The sequence below is a fragment of the Musca autumnalis genome, unplaced genomic scaffold, assembly GCF_047663935.1.
Source record: "Musca autumnalis isolate F117 unplaced genomic scaffold, ASM4766393v1 scaffold_1, whole genome shotgun sequence".
Lineage (NCBI taxonomy): Eukaryota > Metazoa > Arthropoda > Insecta > Diptera > Muscidae > Musca > Musca autumnalis.
This window is the reverse complement of record NW_027411644.1, coordinates 71,267,757-71,294,216: the sequence shown is the minus strand read 5'-3', so window position 1 is coordinate 71,294,216 and position 26,460 is coordinate 71,267,757. Positions and strand designations below refer to the sequence as shown.

General features: G+C 38.8%; 1 protein-coding gene across 5 annotated transcripts in view; it reads left to right on the top strand.

Annotated features, from left to right (window-relative positions):
* The window catches only part of LOC141400953 (uncharacterized), an 87,232-nt gene extending 64,383 nt beyond the window's left edge, over positions 1-22,849 (top strand). For all 5 annotated transcript variants that reach the window (XM_073980668.1, XM_073980694.1, XM_073980679.1 and 2 more), the window contains exons 4-9: positions 15,597-15,688; positions 15,757-15,990; positions 16,062-16,332; positions 16,402-16,851; positions 21,194-21,352; positions 22,675-22,849. In XM_073980668.1, coding sequence (XP_073836769.1) covers positions 15,597-15,688; positions 15,757-15,990; positions 16,062-16,332; positions 16,402-16,851; positions 21,194-21,352; positions 22,675-22,740 — 1,272 coding nt within the window. In that variant the 3' untranslated portion in view covers positions 22,741-22,849. The remainder of the gene's footprint in view (positions 1-15,596; positions 15,689-15,756; positions 15,991-16,061; positions 16,333-16,401; positions 16,852-21,193; positions 21,353-22,674) is intronic.
* The last annotated feature ends 3,611 nt before the right edge of the window (positions 22,850-26,460 follow it).

Below are 26,460 nucleotides of genomic sequence, written 5' to 3'. Positions count from 1 at the left end.
GGGCAGAAAGGAGTCTTTATAGACAAGCAGAAGGGGTCTTTACAGACGGGCATAAAGGAGTCTTTATAGACGGGCAGAAAGGAGTCTTTATAGACGGGCAGAAAGGGGTCTTTATAGACGAGAAGATGGGTGTATTTATAGACGAGCATAAGGGGGTCTTTATAGACGGGCAGAAAGGAGTCTTTATAGACGGGGAGAAAGGAGTCTTTATAGACAAGCAGAAGGGGTCTTTACAGACGGGCATAAAGGAGTCTTTATAGACGGGCAGAAAGGAGTCTTTATAGACGGGCAGAAAGGAGTCTTTATAGACGAGAAGATGGGTGTATTTATAGACGAGCATAAGGGGGTCTTTATAGACGGGCAGAAAGGAGTCTTTATAGATAAGCAGAAGGGGTCTTTACAGACGGGCATAAAGGAGTCTTTATAGACGGGCAGAAAGGAGTCTTTATAGACGAGAAGATGGGTGTATTTATAGACGAGCATAAGGGGATCTTTATAGACGGGCAGAAAGGAGTCTTTATAGACGGGCAGAAAGGAGTCTTTATAGACAAGCAGAAGGGGTCTTTACAGACGGGCATAAAGGAGTCTTTATAGACGGGCAGAAAGGAGTCTTTATAGACGGGCAGAAAGGAGTCTTTATAGACGAGAAGATGGGTGTATTTATAGACGAGCATAAGGGGGTCTTTATAGACGGGCAGAAAGGAGTCTTTATAGACAAGCAGAAGGGGTCTTTACAGACGGGCATAAAGGAGTCTTTATAGACGGGCAGAAAGGAGTCTTTATAGACGAGAAGATGGGTGTATTTATAGACGAGCATAAGGGGGTCTTTATAGACGGGCAGAAAGGAGTCTTTATAGACAAGCAGAAGGGGTCTTTACAGACGGGCATAAAGGAGTCTTTATAGACGGGCAGAAAGGAGTCTTTATAGACGGGCAGAAAGGAGTCTTTATAGACGAGAAGATGGGTGTATTTATAGACGAGCATAAGGGGGTCTTTATAGACGGGCAGAAAGGAGTCTTTATAGACAAGCAGAAGGGGTCTTTACAGACGGGCATAAAGGAGTCTTTATAGACGGGCAGAAAGGAGTCTTTATAGACGGGCAGAAAGGGGTCTTTATAGACGAGAAGATGGGTGTATTTATAGACGAGCATAAGGGGGACTTTATAGACGGGCAGAAAGGAGTCTTTATAGACGGGCAGAAAGGAGTCTTTATAGACAAGCAGAAGGGGTCTTTACAGACGGGCATAAAGGAGTTTTTATAGACGGGCAGAAAGGAGTCTTTATAGACGGGCAGAAAGGAGTCTTTATAGACGAGAAGATGGGTGTATTTATAGACGAGCATAAGGGGGTCTTTATAGACGGGCAGAAAGGAGTCTTTATAGATAAGCAGAAGGGGTCTTTACAGACGGGCATAAAGGAGTCTTTATAGACGGGCAGAAAGGAGTCTTTATAGACGAGAAGATGGGTGTATTTATAGACGAGCATAAGGGGATCTTTATAGACGGGCAGAAAGGAGTCTTTATAGACGGGCAGAAAGGAGTCTTTATAGACAAGCAGAAGGGGTCTTTACAGACGGGCATAAAGGAGTCTTTATAGACGGGCAGAAAGGAGTCTTTATAGACGGGCAGAAAGGAGTCTTTATAGACGAGAAGATGGGTGTATTTATAGACGAGCATAAGGGGGTCTTTATAGACGGGCAGAAAGGAGTCTTTATAGACAAGCAGAAGGGGTCTTTACAGACGGGCATAAAGGAGTCTTTATAGACGGGCAGAAAGGAGTCTTTATAGACGAGAAGATGGGTGTATTTATAGACGAGCATAAGGGGGTCTTTATAGACGGGCAGAAAGGAGTCTTTATAGACAAGCAGAAGGGGTCTTTACAGACGGGCATAAAGGAGTCTTTATAGACGGGCAGAAAGGAGTCTTTATAGACGGGCAGAAAGGAGTCTTTATAGACGAGAAGATGGGTGTATTTATAGACGAGCATAAGGGGGTCTTTATAGACGGGCAGAAAGGAGTCTTTATAGACAAGCAGAAGGGGTCTTTACAGACGGGCATAAAGGAGTCTTTATAGACGGGCAGAAAGGAGTCTTTATAGACGGGCAGAAAGGAGTCTTTATAGACGAGAAGATGGGTGTATTTATAGACGAGCATAAGGGGGTCTTTATAGACGGGCAGAAAGGAGTCTTTATAGACAAGCAGAAGGGGTCTTTACAGACGGGCATAAAGGAGTCTTTATAGACGGGCAGAAAGGAGTCTTTATAGACGAGAAGATGGGTGTATTTATAGACGAGCATAAGGGGGTCTTTATAGACGGGCAGAAAGGAGTCTTTATAGACGAGAAGATGGGTGTATTTATAGACGAGCATAAGGGGGTCTTTATAGACGGGCAGAAAGGAGTCTTTATAGACAAGCAGAAGGGGTCTTTACAGACGGGCATAAAGGAGTCTTTATAGACGGGCAGAAAGGAGTCTTTATAGACGGGCAGAAAGGAGTCTTTATAGACGAGAAGATGGGTGTATTTATAGACGAGCATAAGGGGGTCTTTATAGACGGGCAGAAAGGAGTCTTTATAGACAGGCAGAAGGGGTCTTTACAGACGGGCATAAAGGAGTCTTTATAGACGGGCAGAAAGGAGTCTTTATAGACGGGCAGAAAGGGGTCTTTATAGACGAGAAGATGGGTGTATTTATAGACGAGCATAAGGGGGTCTTTATAGACGGGCAGAAAGGAGTCTTTATAGACGGGCAGAAAGGAGTCTTTATAGACAAGCAGAAGGGGTCTTTACAGACGGGCATAAAGGAGTCTTTATAGACGGGCAGAAAGGAGTCTTTATAGACGGGCAGAAAGGGCAGAAAGGAGTCTTTATAGACGGGCAGAAAGGAGTCTTTATAGACGAGAAGATGGGTGTATTTATAGACGAGCATAAGGGGATCTTTATAGACGGGCAGAAAGGAGTCTTTATAGACGGGCAGAATGGAGTCTTTATAGACAAGCAGAAGGGGTCTTTACAGACGGGCATAAAGGAGTCTTTATAGACGGGCAGAAAGGAGTCTTTATAGACGGGCAGAAAGGAGTCTTTATAGACGGACAGAAAGGAGTCTTCATAGGCGAGCAAAAGGGAGTCGTTATAGACGAGCAGGAGGGAGTCTTTTTAGATGAACAGGGAGGGAGATTTTATAGAAGAGCATAAGGGAGTCTTTATAGACGACCACAAGAGATTTTTTATAAACGACCCGATGGGAGTCTTTATAGACGTCCCGGGGGTGTGTTTTTAGATGAAGAGGAGGGAGATTTTATAGAAGAACATAAGGGAGTCTTTATAGACGACCAGAAGAGAGTCTTTTAGACGACTAAAAGGAAGTTTTTATAGACGATCAAAAGGGAGTCTTTATGGACTAGCAGAGAGGGGACTTTATAGACTAGCAGACGATCAGAAGGGAGATTTTATAGAAGAGCTGAAGGGAGTCTTTATAGACTACCACAAGCAACTCCTTTTTGACGACAGAGGGGAGTCTATGTAGATGACCAGAAGGGATTATTTTTTGACGGCCAGAAGGCAGTCTTTATAAGCGACCAGAAGGGAGTCTTTATGGAAGACGAGAAGGGAGTCTTTATTGACAACCGGGGAGTGTCTTTATAAAATCAAAAATAATATTGAGAAGATCTCATCATGAAATTAAAATCGTATGTATAAAATTGCAACATTTGTTGGTTTTTGTATAGTGTGCCATATGCGCACACTTCCTCATTTGCTTGTCGAGTTGCATGCAGAGATGGTCTGTATGACGACATTTCAGGTTTTCGACGGTCAGAAAGGTGTAAACGTCGAAAACGTCATATACCCGTAGAAAACGTATAAAAAGTAGTACACGTCATAAACCTCAAAATATGTGTGTTACCATCATATTTTTCACTTAATATTATTTTTGCAAAACTGTCTGTGTTATTGAAGGGCCTCCGTACCTTTTTTGAAAATAACAGCATATTTTTATTAATATTTTAATATGGCTGAAAAACAGGAAATGTAAGCCAACATTACACTGAGGCGATATGATGGATGTCCCATACCGCTGAGCTAAAAATAGAATCGGGCTGTACTCTTTGATATGGCAGAAGTGTACCCTTACCCCTCCTGGAATGTTAGTGGAATGTATTTTTTTATAAAACTATTGTAATTTCAATAATCTTTTGAACGAATGTCAAACATTTGACAAAACTTTTGTGTGGCGCCCAACTTAAATTTTTCGTAAAGTGATGCAGTGCCACAGTGGTGATATGGTAATCCCCGCCCGGCTTGCACACTGAATGTCAGGGTCTGATTCCCAGGATAGGAAGCTTCACATTTTCAGCGGTGGCAAGGCCCCTCAACGTAATGTAGGCAATATTTTCAGAGTATTTCCTTTCATATAAAATTTGTCTCCCAGTGGTGTCGTCAGACACGGTCTGTGGACTCGGCAATAAGATGGCTAAAAATAGAATCGATCTGAACTCTTTTATTTGACAGAAATATCTCATTGTCCCTTTCCGGACGTTTGCTGAACGTTTTTTCTCTTTTTTTTTTGTAAATTATGTATATGGCGCCCAACGTGGGTTTGCATAAATATATTATTGTGTGCGACTGTGTTGCACACAGAATGCCGGGGTTGGGAATCTAACAGACAGACAACATAACATTTTTAGCGGTGCCAAAAAACCTCTCAGCGCAATGTAGTGACATTTCTTGAGTATTTCATCAATGTACAGCTTCTCTGCAAGTGTCGTCGTTAAACACACCGTTCATATTCGGCAATAAACTTGAGCTCCCATATTATTTAGCGAGGGAAAAATAATTAAACTAAAATCTAGAAAAGGATATTTTTCTCTGCATATTCTAACTATATCCTCCTTTAGCGTAATTATTTCGAACAGAATTTAGGTCAACCTTCTTAGCGCTTTTGGACTTTCGAACAAAAGTCTTCATAAAATCCATTCCAAGTCAACTGATTTTCCAAAACTCAAACAAATCACTTTTGATTTCCTATCAACTCTCAAAAATAATATTTAATTTGTTTATTATTTGTGAATTTATTCTATACTATCGCCCCCAGACGACCCCCTCTAATGTTCTTCTTGTGAAAAATCATACGTAAATGAATTAATTTGTAGATAAACAAATTTGCCTCACTTAATTTCGCAAGTGAAATTTGGCAATTACTAATTTGGGATGAAACAATCGAAATTTCGGTATACACAAACAACACACACACACATACAAAAAGAGATGTGATGTCGAAGAGGTGCGTGAGCGACCCCCACGTGTTGTTCGACACTTAATAAAGAAAAAAAAAAAAAACATTACCGTTTCAAAAAAAAAATTTCAGTTCATAGAAATAACTCAATAAGTAGACGAGTGGAAATACAAAGAACGTCGAACAATAGTCGCTTCTATAGAAATGTGTGGTACTTTGTGAAAATCAATGTTTCTCTTTGTTTTATTGCTGTTGTTGTTGTTGTCAAATTAAAAATTAATTGAATTCTTTGCAAAGTATGAAAACTATTTGTCATTGTTCCTCCTTTGTGCATTTTACTGTTGTGACCTATATCTATGATAATTAAAATATTGACATTAAAATACGACATTGGAACTATTGAGGATAGAGGAATTGAATGAATGACAAAAGGGGCATTGTATATAATTTTGAAATTATTTGATGATAAATTTTACAATTATTTTCTGTAGATTTTTCTTGTATTTGTTTTCTTTTGGAAAAATACCAATACCCAAAACATCCGAAAGTTTATTGACATTTCAATTAGCAGCTACACACACAAAGAGCAACATTCATATGCTCAGAGTTTGTGAAAAATAAATATTAATATTTTATCGTAAACACGTTGAAATTAATCTTTTTAATTCAATATCATTTCCGAAGAGTTGATTGATTTCAAAACAACAATGCGAAAATGAAAATTACTGCTGCACACACACTCAAATTATTAGCGATTTTTTAAATTAGGCACGTTAAAAAAACCCACATCGGGCGCCATTTGTGAAGAAATTCAAAACTATTGTAATTTGTTTCACCCATCTTCGATCCTCTTCAATATTCCAAAGGAGTGTAGTTAACCCCTGCTGATAAAAACTTACTATCAAATGCGAATGGAAATAGAGGATTTCATGAGTCAGAAGTGCAGGAAACCAAGCTCAACAACAACTGCAGAATACAGGCCCTCAATAAAGAAATAAATAAAAAGTTATCTAACCATAAAAATGAAATATGGCGTAAAAACTTCGAGGAATTGGATCCTGGCACAAAACGACTGTGGAACACGAAGCGTAAACTATCAAACCCCAGACGTACCGACAGAAATTGGAGTTGATTTACGCGGGTACCTGCCAGATGGCCTCACCCCACGGCGAGGTCTCAACACAGAGCTGGTTACAAGCGACCAGCTAACGCCCCTTACATCGTAGTGAGGTACCAATTGCGTTCCGGTGTTTGGCCCCGTTCACCACCTTGTTTTAGTGCGGAGCACCATCTAAAACTACTGTCTTTTTATGGCGCAGATAGTCGGTAGAGAACACTACCCCATTCGAGTTCTTCGAACTCTTCCCGCGATTTTGCGCAAAGGGCCGCACCAACTACCGGTCCCAGTCCGAGACTGCATTCCCGAAGGAGAGTGCTACAAAGAGCAGGGGGCTTGCCGGTACCCGTGGTCCCAGAATTAAGTCTCTGGTACGACTTCGTAACCATGGAGACTACTACCAGATGGTCCCCAAACGGAACCGGGACTGGTGGCCCGGAGATATAACGACAGTATAAAAATAACATTCGGGGAAAATACACCAAAAACTACAGCGGCCTTCTGCAGACAATTCGTCGAGCACCTGTCGACACCTAACCGCGACAGAAGAAGAACACGCCGAGCTCCCCGTGCCCTTAGACCAAATTGGTCCGGATGGTCTGGCTAGGAAGATGCTGAAATACATTGGACAAAATTTCGCAAATTACCTTGCTTGCACTTTCAATCTATGTCTCAGCACCTTCTAGGTCCCAGACATGTGGAAACTCGGAAAAATAGTTCCAGTACAAAAGCTAGGCAAACCTGCACACCGCCCCATCACTCTTCTATCGCCAGTCGTGAAAATACTCGAGTCTATTATCCTACCGTGTCACTGAACACTTCCACCTTGCTGATCATCAGCACGGATCACTGCAACAGCTCTAAGTGAAGTCACGACAAGGATAACAGATGGACTGAATAGCAAGAGACCACATAAAAGAACAATACTAGCGGCTCTGGACCTGTCAAAAGCCTTTGACACGGTTAACCATGCCACTCTCCTGAGAGACGTGATGGAAACACCACTTCCTAACTACCTCAAGAGATGGCTGGTTAACTACATATATAACACAAATCCCCAACAAGGAAGAACAAACAGGTAGTACCACAAAGGTGGTGTAGTATCCCCGCTACGCTTCAATTTTTATGTTTCTAAGGCTCCCAACCCACCCGATAACGTCCGCCTAATATCGTACGCTGATGACTGCACGGTAAGTCCCTATTTACATTGGGCGAGTTTACTTGCGGCAATTGTCATTTTGTAGGAGAGACAGGTGAGGCATATGGTAACCCTTTGCCTCTCAGCACCCTCTCTCACCTAGAAACTGACAATTGCCGCAAGTAAACTCGCCTAATGTAAATTGGGACTAATTTCCACTGGCAGGAACATTTAAGACATAGAGGCTCACATAAATACATAGATTTCTTCTTCGAAGACCATAACCTGGACAGAAGAAATTGAAAATCCATATACGCGGACAGGTCATCCCAAAGCTCAAGAACCGCAAAATATTGGCAGTAACATTTGACAATATGTACCTCTTTTGTAAACATGCTGATATCGTGGCTGGGAACGTGGGGAAAAGGAACAGAATTCTTAAAGCACTTTCAGGCATCACATGGGGGGAAAGACAAAGAGTCCATCCTCACCACCTACAAAGCCGTAGGTCGTCCTATCCTGGGCCATGCAGCTCCCATATTGTCACCAGGGATCAGTGATACGCAATGGAGGAACCTCCAAACGGTCCAAAATACGGCCCTGCGCATCGCCACATAGTGCCATTCCAAGGCCCCCGAATACCACCTACATCATGAACCTATGATTCTCCCGGTGATACCACACTTCACCCTTTTAACAAGACAACACACAATAAAATGCAATGAACTGGACCACCCTAATCATGAGTGCTGCACCAGACCCCCATCCGAAGGACACGTTCCAATTAGACACGATTTTCGTAAGGAGCTCCCAAACATTCCCCCATAATCCATCGAAAATACACCTAAAACTGCAGCTAACTCTACAGCGGCCTTCTGCAGACAATTCGTCGAGCACCCGTCGACACCTAACCGCGACAGAAGAAAAAGAACACGCCGAGCTTCCCGTGTCCTAAGACCAAGTACGGACCCAGCCACCATCACAACGGAAAATGTGCTTACAAGCATAAAAGCGGCCAAGAGCTCCACAGCAATTGGTGCGGATGGTCTGGCTACGAAGATTCTGAAGATGCACCTTCAAGCTATTTCTAAGCAACTTCGAATTCCCAGACATCCAAAGCGCCCTCAAACAGGCACACACAATGGCTGTTGAGGACCATATCTCCTCATACTCAAGCAGTGTCGTGCTCGGTAGGAGCCCCCCCCCTTAAACGAGGATGAGAGGGTCCTGCCTATGGAGACCAGATCAATACTATCCCAACTTCGGTCTGGCATCTCTAGGTACCCTAACAGTTACCTCTCCCTCCTGAATCATGAGTTAGCAGACACATGTCCAAAATGTGGCCAATCTCCGCACATCACACGACACCTCTTCACGTGTCCTGCACATCCGACTGACCTCACGCCGGAGTCACTTTGGATACATCCAGTCGAAGCGGCCCGCTTTCTGGGACTGGATGTGGATGTTTAGATGTCCACTTATTAATTTCAAAATTTCTTCTGGTTTTTTTCTCTGCTTCTTTTACTACCGATACAATATTTACCGGTAGGGGTTACAAAAACAACAACTGCAGCTTACAAAGTTGTGATGGTTACAAGAATGGTTTAGTTAACCTATTGCTCCAGCCTGTTCAATACAGACCTATCTCGCTTGAGCCTGGCTGTAATGGCCCGTACATGTAATGACTGACGATACCAACGGCCAATCTGTTCACCACAAGGACTGCAGAGGTGAGCACTGAGTTGAATGTGTTGATCGATGGTAGCAGAATTCCGATGGAAAAGTATCCAAACCTTTCAGAATGCCGCCCTGAGAACTGCAATTGGGTGCCTTGTCATATCCTCAGTGGAACATATACATGGGGACACAAAGTTGGCTGGATTGCACGATAACTCTTGAATGGATCAACTCAAAATTTGGGCCCCGTAATATTTTGTTCAAACTTAGGTTATATTTGAGGATTGGCATGGATCAGGTTCGATTATAGACGATATTGGTCTACTAATCTGGGTACTCGCCACACAAAATTTCGGACACGACGTTACAAGTTTCTTCAGGGGCAAGTCTATTCTTCCCGAGAAAATGTTAAAAAAACGGCCACCATGTGTGGCGGCTGGTGAGCACTACAAGTTTCAAAAGAGAATATCGTAATATTTCGGTGACTCTTAGATATAGTTCGAAGATTGTGTTTATCGGTCCACTTCTTCCGTTAGTTTCCTCATAAAAGTTCAAAAGAAAATCCACGTTTTGTGGTCTAAGGTTGGCTTTGAAATTTATTTAAAAAATCCACGTTTTGTGGTCTAAGGTTGGCTTTGAAATTTATTTAAAAAATCCACGTTTTGTGGTCTAAGGTTGGCTTTGAAATTTATTTAAAAAATCCACGTTTTGTGGTCTAAGGTTGGCTTTGAAATTTATTTAAAAAATCCACGTTTTGTGGTCTAAGGTTGGCTTTGAAATTTATTTAAAAAATCCACGTTTTGTGGTCTAAGGTTGGCTTTGAAATTTATTTAAAAAATCCACGTTTTGTGGTCTAAGGTTGGCTTTGAAATTTATTTAAAAAATCCACGTTTTGTGGTCTAAGGTTGGCTTTGAAATTTATTTAAAAAATCCACGTTTTGTGGTCTAAGGTTGGCTTTGAAATTTATTTAAAAAATCCACGTTTTGTGGTCTAAGGTTGGCTTTGAAATTTATTTAAAAAATCCACGTTTTGTGGTCTAAGGTTGGCTTTGAAATTTATTTAAAAAATCCACGTTTTGTGGTCTAAGGTTGGCTTTGAAATTTATTTAAAAAATCCACGTTTTGTGGTCTAAGGTTGGCTTTGAAATTTATTTAAAAAATCCACGTTTTGTGGTCTAAGGTTGGCTTTGAAATTTATTTAAAAAATCCACGTTTTGTGGTCTAAGGTTGGCTTTGAAATTTATTTAAAAAATCCACGTTTTGTGGTCTAAGGTTGGCTTTGAAATTTATTTAAAAAATCCACGTTTTGTGGTCTAAGGTTGGCTTTGAAATTTATTTAAAAAATCCACGTTTTGTGGTCTAAGGTTGGCTTTGAAATTTATTTAAAAAATCCACGTTTTGTGGTCTAAGGTTGGCTTTGAAATTTATTTAAAAAATCCACGTTTTGTGGTCTAAGGTTGGCTTTGAAATTTATTTAAAAAATCCACGTTTTGTGGTCTAAGGTTGGCTTTGAAATTTATTTAAAAAATCCACGTTTTGTGGTCTAAGGTTGGCTTTGAAATTTATTTAAAAAATCCACGTTTTGTGGTCTAAGGTTGGCTTTGAAATTTATTTAAAAAATCCACGTTTTGTGGTCTAAGGTTGGCTTTGAAATTTATTTAAAAAATCCACGTTTTGTGGTCTAAGGTTGGCTTTGAAATTTATTTAAAAAATCCACGTTTTGTGGTCTAAGGTTGGCTTTGAAATTTATTTAAAAAATCCACGTTTTGTGGTCTAAGGTTGGCTTTGAAATTTATTTAAAAAATCCACGTTTTGTGGTCTAAGGTTGGCTTTGAAATTTATTTAAAAAATCCACGTTTTGTGGTCTAAGGTTGGCTTTGAAATTTATTTAAAAAATCCACGTTTTGTGGTCTAAGGTTGGCTTTGAAATTTATTTAAAAAATCCACGTTTTGTGGTCTAAGGTTGGCTTTGAAATTTATTTAAAAAATCCACGTTTTGTGGTCTAAGGTTGGCTTTGAAATTTATTTAAAAAATCCACGTTTTGTGGTCTAAGGTTGGCTTTGAAATTTATTTAAAAAATCCACGTTTTGTGGTCTAAGGTTGGCTTTGAAATTTATTTAAAAAATCCACGTTTTGTGGTCTAAGGTTGGCTTTGAAATTTATTTAAAAAATCCACGTTTTGTGGTCTAAGGTTGGCTTTGAAATTTATTTAAAAAATCCACGTTTTGTGGTCTAAGGTTGGCTTTGAAATTTATTTAAAAAATCCACGTTTTGTGGTCTAAGGTTGGCTTTGAAATTTATTTAAAAAATCCACGTTTTGTGGTCTAAGGTTGGCTTTGAAATTTATTTAAAAAATCCACGTTTTGTGGTCTAAGGTTGGCCGTAAAATTTCTTTAAAAAATCCACGTTTTGTGGTCTAAGGTTGGCCGTAAAATTTCTTTAAATAATCCACGTTTTGTGGTCTAAGGTTGGCAGTAAAATTTCTTTAAATAATCCACGTTTTGTGGTCTAAAGATGCCCTTAAAATTTTCTTTAAAAAATCCACGTTGTGTGGTCTAATGTTGGCCTTAAAAAATTCTTTAAACATCCACGTTTTGAGGTCTAAATTTGGCCTGAAAAATTTCTTTAAAAAATCCACGTTTTGTGGTCTAAGGTTGGCTTTGAAATTTATTTAAAAAATCCACGTTTTGTGGTCTAAGGTTGGCTTTGAAATTTATTTAAAAAATCCACGTTTTGTGGTCTAAGGTTGGCTTTGAAATTTATTTAAAAAATCCACGTTTTGTGGTCTAAGGTTGGCTTTGAAATTTATTTAAAAAATCCACGTTTTGTGGTCTAAGGTTGGCTTTGAAATTTATTTAAAAAATCCACGTTTTGTGGTCTAAGGTTGGCTTTGAAATTTATTTAAAAAATCCACGTTTGTGGTCTAAGGTTGGCTTTGAAATTTATTTAAAAAATCCACGTTTTGTGGTCTAAGGTTGGCTTTGAAATTTATTTAAAAAATCCACGTTTTGTGGTCTAAGGTTGGCTTTGAAATTTATTTAAAAAATCCACGTTTTGTGGTCTAAGGTTGGCTTTGAAATTTATTTAAAAAATCCACGTTTTGTGGTCTAAGGTTGGCTTTGAAATTTATTTAAAAAATCCACGTTTTGTGGTCTAAGGTTGGCTTTGAAATTTATTTAAAAAATCCACGTTTTGTGGTCTAAGGTTGGCCGTAAAATTTCTTTAAAAAATCCACGTTTTGTGGTCTAAGGTTGGCCGTAAAATTTCTTTAAATAATCCACGTTTTGTGGTCTAAGGTTGGCAGTAAAATTTCTTTAAATAATCCACGTTTTGTGGTCTAAAGATGCCCTTAAAATTTTCTTTAAAAAATCCACGTTGTGTGGTCTAATGTTGGCCTTAAAAAATTCTTTAAACATCCACGTTTTGAGGTCTAAATTTGGCCTGAAAAATTTCTTTAAAAAATCGACGTTTTGTGGTCTAAGGTTGGCTTTGAAATTTATTTAAAAAATCCACGTTTTGTGGTCTAAGGTTGGCTTTGAAATTTATTTAAAAAATCCACGTTTTGTGGTCTAAGGTTGGCTTTGAAATTTATTTAAAAAATCCACGTTTTGTGGTCTAAGGTTGGCTTTGAAATTTATTTAAAAAATCCACGTTTTGTGGTCTAAGGTTGGCTTTGAAATTTATTTAAAAAATCCACGTTTTGTGGTCTAAGGTTGGCTTTGAAATTTATTTAAAAAATCCACGTTTTGTGGTCTAAGGTTGGCTTTGAAATTTATTTAAAAAATCCACGTTTTGTGGTCTAAGGTTGGCTTTGAAATTTATTTAAAAAATCCACGTTTTGTGGTCTAAGGTTGGCTTTGAAATTTATTTAAAAAATCCACGTTTTGTGGTCTAAGGTTGGCTTTGAAATTTATTTAAAAAATCCACGTTTTGTGGTCTAAGGTTGGCTTTGAAATTTATTTAAAAAATCCACGTTTTGTGGTCTAAGGTTGGCTTTGAAATTTATTTAAAAAATCCACGTTTTGTGGTCTAAGGTTGGCTTTGAAATTTATTTAAAAAATCCACGTTTTGTGGTCTAAGGTTGGCTTTGAAATTTATTTAAAAAATCCACGTTTTGTGGTCTAAGGTTGGCTTTGAAATTTATTTAAAAAATCCACGTTTTGTGGTCTAAGGTTGGCTTTGAAATTTATTTAAAAAATCCACGTTTTGTGGTCTAAGGTTGGCTTTGAAATTTATTTAAAAAATCCACGTTTTGTGGTCTAAGGTTGGCTTTGAAATTTATTTAAAAAATCCACGTTTTGTGGTCTAAGGTTGGCTTTGAAATTTATTTAAAAAATCCACGTTTTGTGGTCTAAGGTTGGCTTTGAAATTTATTTAAAAAATCCACGTTTTGTGGTCTAAGGTTGGCCGTAAAATTTCTTTAAAAAATCCACGTTTTGTGGTCTAAGGTTGGCCGTAAAATTTCTTTAAATAATCCACGTTTTGTGGTCTAAGGTTGGCAGTAAAATTTCTTTAAATAATCCACGTTTTGTGGTCTAAAGATGCCCTTAAAATTTTCTTTAAAAAATCCACGTTGTGTGGTCTAATGTTGGCCTTAAAAAATTCTTTAAACATCCACGTTTTGAGGTCTAAATTTGGCCTGAAAAATTTCTTTAAAAAATCGACGTTTTGTGGTCTAAGGTTGGCCTTACAAATTTCTTTGAAAAATCGACGTTTTGTGATCTAAGGTTGGCTTTCAAAATTTCTTTGAAAATCCACGTTTTGTGGCCTAAGGATGCCCTTAAAAACTTCTTTAAAAAAACCACGATTTGCGGTCTAATGGTGTAATGGTCTAAGGTTGGCCCTAACAATTTCTTTAAAAAATCCACGTTTTGTGGTCTAAGGATGTCCCTAAATATTTCCTTGAAAAATCCACATGCCTATCAAAATTTCTGGGTGCCACCGAGGTGCGATGGTATGTACGCCCGCCTTGCACGCAGAAGATCGGGGTTCAATTCCCCGGCCAGGCAACATCAAACATTTTTCAACGGTGGAAAAATACCCCTCAGTAATGTTGGCGACATTTCCTGAGCATTTCAGCCTTGAAAAACTTCTCCACAAGTGGTGTCTTAAGACACGCCGTTCGGACTCGGCGATAAACAGTAGGCCCCATATCATTGAGCTAAATATGAATCGGGGTGCACTCATTGATATAAGAGAAGTCTCCCTTGTCCCGTATGGGATGTTGTGGAACAATGTTTTGTTGTTTTTATTTGTCTTACAACGTAGACCTTCAGCATTTAGGCATTTTAAACTAACTAAAACTTCGGGACCCACGTTGGGCGCCATTTACGTTGTTTAACGCAGTTTTCTTCCTTCTTCCTAACCAGAGTTATAAATATCCAAGATATTTATAATGTCACTCAAAGGATTTTGGCAAAGCGCAAATTCCAATGGTGTAGAGTTGCTAACTACAACTTCCGGACCCACGTTGGGCGCCATTTATATTATTAAGGGCAGTTTTCTTCCTTGTATCTTTCAATCAATTTTAAATAATCGAGATACTCAGAAAATCTGCATAGCATTTTACACAATTTCCAATTGCTAATTAAAATGCGGGAACAACGTTGGGCGCCATTTCTTTGCCTAAAATATTAATCTCAGTAATAACTTCTAATTAGAGGTTTAAATAGTCGAGATATCCTGAAAATCTGCCTGCCATTTTACTCGTCTACCAGGGTGCCACCGTGTTGCAATGGTATGCATACCCGCCTTACACGCTGAAGGTCGTGGGTTCGATTCCCAGGCCATGCAACATCAAACATTTTTCAACGGTGGCAAAATACCGACATTTCCTGAGTATTTCAGCCATGTAAAACTTTTCTGCAAGTGGTATCTTAGGACACGCCGTTCGGACTCGGCGATAAACTGTAGGTACCATATCATTGAGCTAATATGAATCGGGGTGCACTCATTGATATAAGAGAAGTCTCCATTGTCCATTCCGGAATGTTTGTGGAACAATTATTATTATTACCAGGGAGGACCATCACACCCTTCTCCTCCCCGGAACGGTAATTTGTTAATATTTTTTGCATTTTTTTAATCCCAAAAGTTGAAATTATGCTCATTGGGTCTCCCGGTGAAGTGAGGTAAATTTTTGCACGATCACAATTAAAGAATGTTAAAATGAGAACTTTCGTTATTAGATCCAAGGCCCACGTTGGGCGCCACATATATTGTTTAAAGTAATTATTTTCCTGATAACATTTAATTAGAGTAGCTCATTCATGCTCTTCGTTTCAAAATCAAAATTTTTCTCCGGAAGACAATTAGTTTGTGTCGTAGGCTGGGCTTTTACGTGTAGACATTTCGGGGATTTCAAGATTCCTTATGAAAATTTTAGAAAAATTCCGTTAAAACATCATTAAATATTTTTCTTTATTTCTTTTAGGCCAAATTACATGCCACACCCCCGCCACCACCAGCAGATCACACTGCACTACAAAGGGAGATACGATCGACAAAAAGCGTTTATATACCCAGGTAATTTATTGGCAATTGCAATACCATGTTTATGAAAGAAACTCAAAATTCTCTTTTTCTTCCCACAGATTCTATTTTCCGCATGGCAAACCCCAGCCCACAATTGCCTTGGAACGAACCTTGCGTGGAATTTTATCAGCGTTCGATACATTTCCCAATAATCAGGTGACACGCGATGAACTGCCACGTATTTTAAAGATTTGCGGATTGCCATTCTATTGGCGTATGCCGGTTATGGTGTTCTGTCAGCAGGGTAATTCGGGTTTGGTTGAGCGACAGCGATTTGTGGAATTTTGGAAACAGTAAGATATACAACTTTCGAACGATTTGAGTAACAAATTGCATTAATCGCTGTTTATTTTTATTCCCTCAGAATGAGTGTCTATTGTCATGATGAGGCCTCACGGTTTGTCTACATTTTATCCCGTGGCCAGCGTATGCGTTCCTATATCTTACCCGAAGATTTGGCACCCTTGGTGCAAGATGTGGTAGATACACATCCGGGTTTGGCATTCTTAAAAGAGGCCACTGAATTCCATTCCAGATATGTGCATACGGTCATAGCACGGATATTCTATAATGTAAATCGTAGCTGGTCGGGTAGAATTACAATTTCTGAATTGAAGAAATCGGATTTATTGGAGGTGGGTTCAAAACGAGTACCCTTTAAAAAAGAATTACTGATAAAAATGTTTTTTTTTTTTAAATTGCAGGTCATTGGCCTCCTGGAGGAAGAGGATGACATCAATCAAATCATGGCCTATTTCAGTTATGAACATTTCTATGTTATCTATTGTAAATTCTGGGAATTGGATAAAGATCATGATCTGCTCATCAATCAGGATGATTTGGCAAGACACAGTGACCATGCCCTTTCGACACGTATTGTGGAGCGTATCTTTTCGGGTTGTGTTACACGCAGTGATAACAAAAAGAATCCCGACGATGAACCGAAAATGTCCTATTCCGATTTTGTTTGGTTCCTGCTGTCCGAGGAGGATAAACGTACACCCACCGCCATTGAGTATTGGTTCCGTTGCATGGACATTGATGGTGATGGCGTAATTTCAATGTATGAATTGGAATATTTCTATGAGGAGCAACAGCAGCGCATGGAATCGATTGGTATTGAATCGCTGCCATTTGAGGATTGTTTGTGTCAGGTGAGGAAAAAGGGGAGAAGATTTAAATTGACATTTAACTTTCAATTGTCACTTGGTTTTTCCAATTTAGAAGTCATCGGTCACTTGTTGTTGTTGTTCTTGTAACAGTGTTTATTATTATGTTTGTATCTTGGTTATTCTGTTCAATCTGGCCCTGGGTCTATCTCCAGTTCCAGGAAAGTGGCTGCTTCGATGGGATTAAACCATAGATCCACTGGAGTTAGATGAGTAGGTATGGCGGGGCAGCTGAAAAGCTGTTTTGTGCTGCATACTGGGCAGATGTCCTGCACGGCGTGGTCGATTTCCGCCCAATAAGAATTTAGGTGACTACAATATCTTGAGCGTAGTTGAGCCAAAATTATACTCTGGTTTCTCATGGCAGCTGACGCTCCTCAGCTGCGATAGATGGGGGATGTACTCCGAGGACTTTATTCACACTATATTTGCTTATTGCCTTAGCAACTGCATCCGTGTGAATACTATTTAAACCTTCTTGATATGCCTGTTGATCTAGGGGTTCTGTTCTATATTGTTGGACCTCCATCTCTAGAGCATGAATATGATGATTGGGATGGCTCTCACGGTAACACCCAAGCAAGTACTGCAACGAAAGCATCTTATTGTGTTGCTTAACTGGAAGAATCTTTGCCTCCTCATGTAGATGGTCCACTGAAAACTTGAGGAGGCACTCTGTTGCTGTTCTCAGGTCGGCATTCTGACAAGCTTGAATCATTTTCCAATGCGTATCACATAAATTCGGGGACCAAACTGGCGCCGCATAGCTTATCACAGACCCACAAATCGCGTTATATGTTGTGAACAAGGTTTCTTTATCTGCACCCCAAGTGCTGCCGGCTAGGTACTTTAGGACCTTGTTCCTACTTTTCAGTTTGTCACAGATATCAGTGGCCTGTTCGCACGACTTGAAAGTAGTGTCGAATGTGCCCCTAAAATGTTGGGAAAGTTTGTGGTCGGAATTCTGCTACCGTCGACCACGACATTCAATTCTCTTCAAAACTGCGCTGTCCATGTGGTGATCAGTGTGGCTGTAGATTTTGTGGCGGAAATATGCATATTCCTCGCGTGGAAAAAGGTGTTAAAAAAAACATGGTTCCACAACATCCCATACGGACAAGGGAGACTTCTCTCATACCAATGAGTGCACCCCGATTCATATTTAGCTCAATGATATGGGACCTACTGTTTATCGCCGAGTCCGAACGGCGTGTCCTAAGACACCACTTGTAGAGAGTTTTTTCAAGACTGAAATACTCAGGAAATGTCGCCAACATTACTGAAGGGTATTTTGCCACCGTTGAAAATTGTTTGGTGTTGCCTGGCCGGGGAATCGAACCATCGACCTTCTGCATGCAAGGCGGGCGTGCGTACCATTGCACCACGGTGGCACCCGGAAAAAGGTGGTAAGATCGGTTAAATAGGAGTTCAGTCTCTCACAGATGTCATCAGGGAAAGTACCTGACGCCAGGATCGTACAATCATCCGCATACGTTACGATCTCAATGCCGTCTGGAAGGGGCGGAATACAGGAGAGGTTGAGGTTAAACAGTTACGAAGATTAGTTGGCTATGCAACGTTTCAAGCTTGGCCAGAGGGTTGTCTGAATGTCCTCAAACAGCGTGGAGTGCCTGACTGTATCAAAGGCGTTAGAAAATTCAAGCGCCTCTTTGACAAATATATGTGGAGATGGCGAGCAGCGCTGTTATCGTGCTGTGCTGCTTACGGAATCCATGCAGATGATCGGCAACTTGATAGCTACTCCCGATACTGGGGAGTACTAATGCCTCAAGGGTTTTTGCTACGGGCGACAAAAGCGAAATCGGCCTGTACGATTCACTTTTGTTGGCATCCTTGCCTGGCTTCCGTAGCGGCACCACTCTGCCCATTTTCCAGACTTTCGGCACAATGGGGGTGGCTAGCGACAGGTTGAGAACTTTAGTGAGATACTCCACACAGCATTACCATGGAGATTCCATCAGGGCCCAACGCTTTGGGTGATGTAGTGTTCCTGATGGCATTCGCAACATCATCCATTGTAAACTGTGGTGGTTCATCCTCGACTGAAAGAGATCTGATGCGACGTAATACTCTCCTCTTCGCCCTGTCACTTTCGGGGTACTCGACAAATTGGCGATTGAAATAAGTTGCGCACCTCTTCGGGTCAGTCAACGTAACGTCGTCAAACGTGACTGAGGTCCTATCTTCCATCCTTCCAGGGTTCGAGAGTGACTTAACCGTTTCCCACAATTCTTTTATTCCGGCTCCAATGTTGTAACTCTTCAGATTATTTAACCATTTGTTCCGCTTATGCTCGCCGACCAGCCTGTTAACTTCCAGTGTCATCTCCCTGACTCTTGGGTCATTGGGGTTGGCTCGACCAAGCTCATCACGCTCATTTGCTAATCCCGTCGCCTCTGCTGGGAAGTTTGGTCTTACTTTCGTTATTCGAGGGATATGGCGAGCGGCTGCAGCAGTGATGATTTCTCGGAACGTCCTTTCTGCTAACCGTACATCAGAAGAATTGGGCAGTTCTCTGAAGCGGTGATTGGTGAACTCTCTGAAACTCGGCCAATCAGCTTTCCCATGATGGACGAACGTGCGGCGTTCAGAGGTGATGAAATCTGGTGGTCTGCTAATGGAGACAATTATATGGAGATGGTCTGATCCGAGGAAATGACGGCTTGCCAGGTAACGTCATTTGTCAGACCAGTTTTGGCGAACTGTGACACTCCCTTCTAATTCTGGTAGGGGCGTCCTCATTGACCGTGCAAACATAGAGCTATCAATCTGCTCAGCCAGCGCTATACCCCTCTGGTCGTTTCCGAGGGCCGAATATCACATCTCATGATGCATATTAAAGTCCCCCACGACCAGACGATTATGAATTTCCAAAAGCGGTCTAATGTCAGGCTCGTAATCTGAGATACAACTATTTCTCGGCGGGATGTATACGTTCAGCAACTCTATCTCGGCAGTTCCACACCCGACTGTTACCCCCATACATTCCTTGTACGGGTCATTAGAGACAGGCTCAAGCCAGATATGTCTGTATTGGACAGACTGGTGCAATAGGATTGCTAATCCCCCACCTCCACTTCTGGTGCGATCCTTCCTTAACACGTTGTAACCATCACAACGTTGTAAGCTAGAGTTGTTGTTGACCTTGATATTCCTGCGATTCATGAAATCTACTATTTCCTTGATTTTACCTCGGAGTCCATTGCAATTAAATTGCAAAAAGGATGCATTTTCCGGGATTGGGACAACAACGGCTGGTGTTAAAGGCTGCATGTGCGGTTGTTGTCGAGGGGACTGCGGGGCAGACTCATAATCAGACGACGAGGAAGTTTCGTAATCCGATGACGACTCACTGGGAACTGTATTCACACAGCATGCAGCAACATAGTTCCTGTCGTAGTCCCTCAAGTGGACAAGTGCACCAATTCCTGACATTTATTGCATCTCACAGAAGGCTGGATGTGGGTGAAGATGCGGATGTGACAAACCGAACACAAATATATATTGATCCTCTGTTTTCCTCCGTCCCGGCACAGACCAAAAGATTTCGGAGCAGGCATTCCGGGATATGCTGCTCCCAACACAGAAAAACGAAACAAATACAAACATATGTACACTGAGGTGGCAGCCAGTGGCCGGATCGATGATGTTGTGTAGTTCTGGGTCAATCCGGTACGAAAGAACCCGCTGCCGTGGGATTGCGAAAATCGGGTGGTACCGTTTTATGGGGGATATATCAGAACGTGGACCGATATAACCCATTTGCAATATCAAACATCCTAGGAGTAATAGAAACTTCTATACCAAATCACAAAGCTCTAACTTAAAGATTGCGAGGTGTATCTTGATTTCAACAGACGGACGGACAGACGGACATGGTTGCATCGACTTAAAATTTTAACCTGATCAAGAATAAACATACTTTATAGGATCTCCAATGAATATTTCGATGTGTTACAAACGGAATGACAAATTTAATTATACCCTCCAATTGGTTATTAAAACCGGGGAATTACGTTGTGCGCCATGTATATTCTTAAATGTTTCTCAGTAATGACTTTTAATCGGAGCTGTAAATAGTCGAGATAACCTGAAAATCCACCACCCATTCTATTAGTCTACCAGGAGGAAGATAAGATGTTCCTACTTCCCAGAACGGTTAAATTTTTTCTTGTATTTCTTACTCGAAAAAGTTGAAATTTTGTTAATATGACCTCTCGGTATTCAATTTCTCACCATCACGATCTTTTTTGCTTGTTTAATCATGTCTTCTCTAATTACTTTATTATAAATTCCTCCTTTCCAGATGTTGGATATGATTAAGCCCAAGAGACGGGATGCCATAACATTGGGTGATTTGAAAAATTGCAAAATGACTCATGTGTTCTTTGATACCTTCTTCAATTTGGAGAAATATTTGGATCATGAACAGCGCGATCCATTTGCCTCGCAAAGAGATGAATATGTAAGTATATAAAAAATATATACATAATTAATTTTTATATAGAACTATAAAAGAAAACGTTCTTCCTTCCATCCTTTATTTATTTATTATTATTTTATTATTATTATTTTTTATTATTGTTATTATTATTATTACTATTATTATTATTATCATTGTTGGGGGCACTCACCAACTCTTCCAAAGTTGACCACCACGGATCCACAATCCCTGGCCAACTCGTTTTGCCAGCAACCAATTCCCGTTCACGAGAGATTCAAACCTTCCGTCTCTGGCTGGAGCAAATTAACATTGGCAAAGCACACGATTCACGTTTGCTCGGTTGGCGGGGTAAGGAAAACACAAGAGATCCAAATGATTGCTTACCCATAAGACAACGAACAAAATGCCCGTCGTGTAAAGACTCCAACTCGAGTAAGACACAGGTTTATCCAATGATTATTTCCAACCTTGTTACTTGCTCACCGGGCAATTAGTATTATCTCCAAATACAAAAACACTTGACTTCTTCAATGGGATTATATTTATTTACGACTTTCGGTCGGGTAATTTAGTTTCAAATATTAAATGTTACTATTCTCGACTTCTAAATATTATTTAAGTTGATTAAATGCCAACAACCCTTTCTTAGGGCAATTTACTTCTGATGTTCTAATTCTAATGACATCGTTATTTGCGGAGCAAGTTTAATCTTTTCCCTTACTTTATTACTCTTTCTCTCTATTATGTTGTTTCTACAACAATATGCATGTACTATTAATACTAAAATAACAAGAGAGAAAGAGAATAAAAATGGGTGATAATGAGGAACAACGTTTATGTGGGATATGTTCAGTCTACGCAACAGTGATGCCACTGCAGCGTTTAACTCATAAACAATCATTATTATTGTTATTATTATTATTATTATTGTTATTATTATTATTATTATTATTATTATTATTATTATTATTATTATTATTATTATTATTATTATTATTATTATTATTATTATTGTTATTATTATTATTATTATTATTATTGTTATTATTATTTTTATTATTATTTTTATTATTATTATTATTATTATCATTATTATTATTATTATTATTATTATTATTTTATTATTATTATTTTTATTATTATTTTATTATTATTATTTTATTATTATTATTATTATTATTATTATTATTATTTTATTATTATTATTATTATTATTATTATTATTATTATTATTATTATTATTATTATTATTTTTGTTTTTTTTTTTTTTAATTTTGCCTGTTTCGGCGAGTATAATTTTAATATTAATTTTATTGTAATTAATTTCTCGTTCTTATTTTTAGACTTCCGATTGGGATCGTTTTGCCGCCCAGGAATATGAACTATTAATAACCGAGGAGAATGAATAGAAAATAAACCGAGGATTATTTTCTTTCTCAACACAACAAACACACACAAGGAAGCTTATTAACTAATTTATATACATATATTTATTATTATATATTATTAAAACAAAAACAACTACTTTTTATACCTTTTTAAATGAAAGAACAACAACACAAACTACAAGAACAAAAAAAACTCAATTATAATTATATGTAATTTATTCTTTTCTTTCCTTTTCTTTATAGTTTAAATTAAAAAAAATACTTACCTTTTATTATTCATAGAATTTATAGTTCAAAACTCTCTCTCTATAAAGTTACCAAAAAACAAACAAACCAACCCACAAAATTATACTTACAACGAACAAAAATTGTATTTAATTTTTTTTTAAATTATTTTTCATAAAATTAAATATTTTTTATTTAATTTTTACTGAATTGTCTACTAAAAACCATTTTTTTTATTTTTTTTTTGTCACGAACAAAATCTGTATTTAATTTTAAAAGTAATTTTTTATAAACCTATTATTTTTTAATTTGTGCCTTACAATTTTATTTCATTTTTTAGGGAATTGTCAACTAAACAAATTTATTTTTTTGTTGCGAACAAAATTTGTAATTAATTAAAAAATTATATAAAATTATTATTTTTATTTTTTTTTTATTTTATTTAATTATTATTAAGTTGTCTATTTTATTTTTTTTTTTTTGCTTAATTAATTATTATTATGTTGACTATTTAATTTTTTAATTTTTGTTAATTTTTCCTGCCTTTGTTTAATACTTTTAATTTTAATGTTAATATTTTTAAAATTATAAACCTAAAATCCCCATTAAAAATTCCCCTAATGTTAAAAAAATCAATTTTATAAATATTGATATAATGAAAATGATTTCCTCCTATTGCTAATGTAAAAAAAAAAACATATCAAACCAAAGATTTTATTAAACAAATGTTAATAAAAAAACTTAAAATTAAAAATATTTAGTATTTAATAAAGAAAAAATATAAAAAACTGTAATAAAAAATATGTTTGAGATTTTGAAAATAATACGTTAAAAAAGTACTTTAAAGAAGTAACAAGTAAAAAAGAAATCAGTAGAGTTTGCCGACAGAGATATACCCTCAGCCTGTGCGAATTGAAATTGAATTGAATCACATTTTTCCCAAAAAAAACAACATGTATTTAGGGGGTCTTCAGAATTTTGGGCGTATGAACATGCAGACAAAGATATGGATTAGGATAAGATTTCAAAAGTTTTGCGGGGAGGTACCTAAAGGAATGGACCGACATAGTCTATTTTGGAAGTGTGTCTTATTTTGCGAGTCATTTCTCTCGATAGCACCATTATATCAGGAAACATGGGCTAGCCAACGAAAAACATCATATCGCTGCAAACAGGGTTACTAAAAGTACCTTCGGTAAATTTCCACAGGATTCTCGCCCACACCCTTAACCGCACTTAAACAAAAATGTTAACCATTTGTGTGTGTGATACCCTAGGGAATTGGCCGATTGAGCCCACTTTTGAGCCTAAACTAAGTTTGGATAAAATATTTCGAGATTCAACGTTTGGACCAAATCGATTGCTCCGTTTATGAGATATTGCGCTTACCATTTTAGCGAATACTTTCGAACCTTAATGGGGAGGTACCGGAAGTAGTGGACCTATAAGCACCATCTTCAAATTTCATATAATATTCGAAGAAATATTACGGTATGCAAAGTGTGAACAAACGCAGTATTCGGTTCGGGAGTTGTTATGCGCACTAGCCACACACATGCTGGCCGTAGGGGGTTTTTACAGTTTTCAGCTCATTTTCCCAAGAAGTATACATTTGCCACTTACAAAACTTGTACATTCGTAATAGGAACCTGAAAAATCAAAACGATTCGAGAGAAGGTCCTAACCTGCACTTTTCCGAAATTTTGTGTAGGAGTTGCCCGAAGGAGTGGACCCATAGAGACCATATTGGAACATGATCTATGTCTGGTTGAAATATTACGATGTCCAAAGTATGGACCAAATCGGTTACTACCTTTAAGAGTTATCGTGCGCACATTTTTTCCGAACATTTACGAACTTTTGTGGGGGTGGTACCCAAATGAGTGGACCGATAAGGCCCATCTTAGAACTTGAATCAACTTTGGGCAAAATATTAGGATAGCCAAATTTTGGATCGAATCGGTTTATCCGTTTGCGAGTTACCGCGCGCTCCATCCACAACACATGGTGCCAAAGCGAGTTTTTATAACTTTCAGACCATTTTCTCAGGAAATATGGGCTTGCCCCTGAAAAAACTTGCACCGTCGTAATGGGGGCAACGAATACAAGTTGTTACAACAAAAATCGAAGCGATTCGGGAGCAGGTCCAAAGCTGAACTTTTCCGAAATTTTGTGTGGGGGTTGCCCGAAGGAGTGAACTGATAGAGTCTATATGTATTGGAATATCATTTACGTCTGGTAGAAATTTCACGATGTGTAAAGTATGGACCAAATCGGTTACTACCTTTAACAGTTATCGGGCGCACAATTTTTCCGAACATTTTCGAACTTTTGTGGGGGAGGTACCTGAAGGAGTGGACCGATATGACCCATCATCGAACTTAAACTAAGATTGGACAAACTATTAGGAAAGCCAACTGTTGGACAAAATCGGTTCATCCGTTCGTGAGTTGTCGTGCGCACCACCCAAACAGACAGACGGACGGACATTGCTAAATCGACTCCAAATTGTCTGAAACGGATTTCGTCCAAGCATACTTGGGGTCTAAACCCATTATTTCGATGAGCCACGTTTTGCCCGTATGAAAGTGTATATACCCTCGTTAGTATAAATGCTGAGGGTATAAAAACGGCATTAAGTTCGGGCATTTCGATTCGCTAATTTGGCTAAAACACTTAAAATTCCCAAAAATCAGCAGGAACCGTTACAGATAAGGTTATATCCAAAGGTGGAACTTTACCGATAATTCTCAACCGGAATATTTTTAATCCCTAAGGAAGACTAAATACCAAATTTCAGCTTTTTCTGTTGAATAATGTGGCTAAACCTTCACAATACCGAATGCCAGGAGCGTTCTATAGTGGCTATTTGAAAACGTGGACCTGTACCGACAATACTCTAGAGACATGGTTGGAGATGTACCAAGGAAGACAGAGATATACCCTCCGCCTGTGAAATAATGTAAAGAAGCACACCCAGTATAGGTTGTTTTTCCAAATTCGGGAACTATCCCAAAAAATGTTTAAAATTTATACGCGAACACGTCTGAACCTGTTCTTAAGCCTATTGGTTTGAACTTTTGTGGGGAGGAGGTACCGGCAGAAGTGGACCGATGTATATTGGACAAAATCGCGAACTCACTTTAAGAGCTTTAGTTGGTGGACATCGGGGTTTACAGTTAAAGACTACTTATTTCAGCCAGTATGGACTTACCGGAAAAATTATACTGTGAGGACTACCTGCTGTAAAAAGTTCAAAACTATCCTGGGCATGTCCCAGGAACAAGTCGGGTTCTCGCTTCGAGAGATATCGTGTGCACTATTTTAGCGAGCATTTTTGAACTTTTGTTGTTGTTGTTGTAACTGTTTTTATTATTGTATGTTTGTGTGTTTGTTCTTCTGCTCAATCTGGCTCTGGGTCCATCTCCAGTTCTAGGAAAGTGGCTGCTTCGATGGGATGTAACCACAGATCGACTGGAGTTAGAGGAGTAAGTTTGGCAGGGCAGTTGAAAAGGT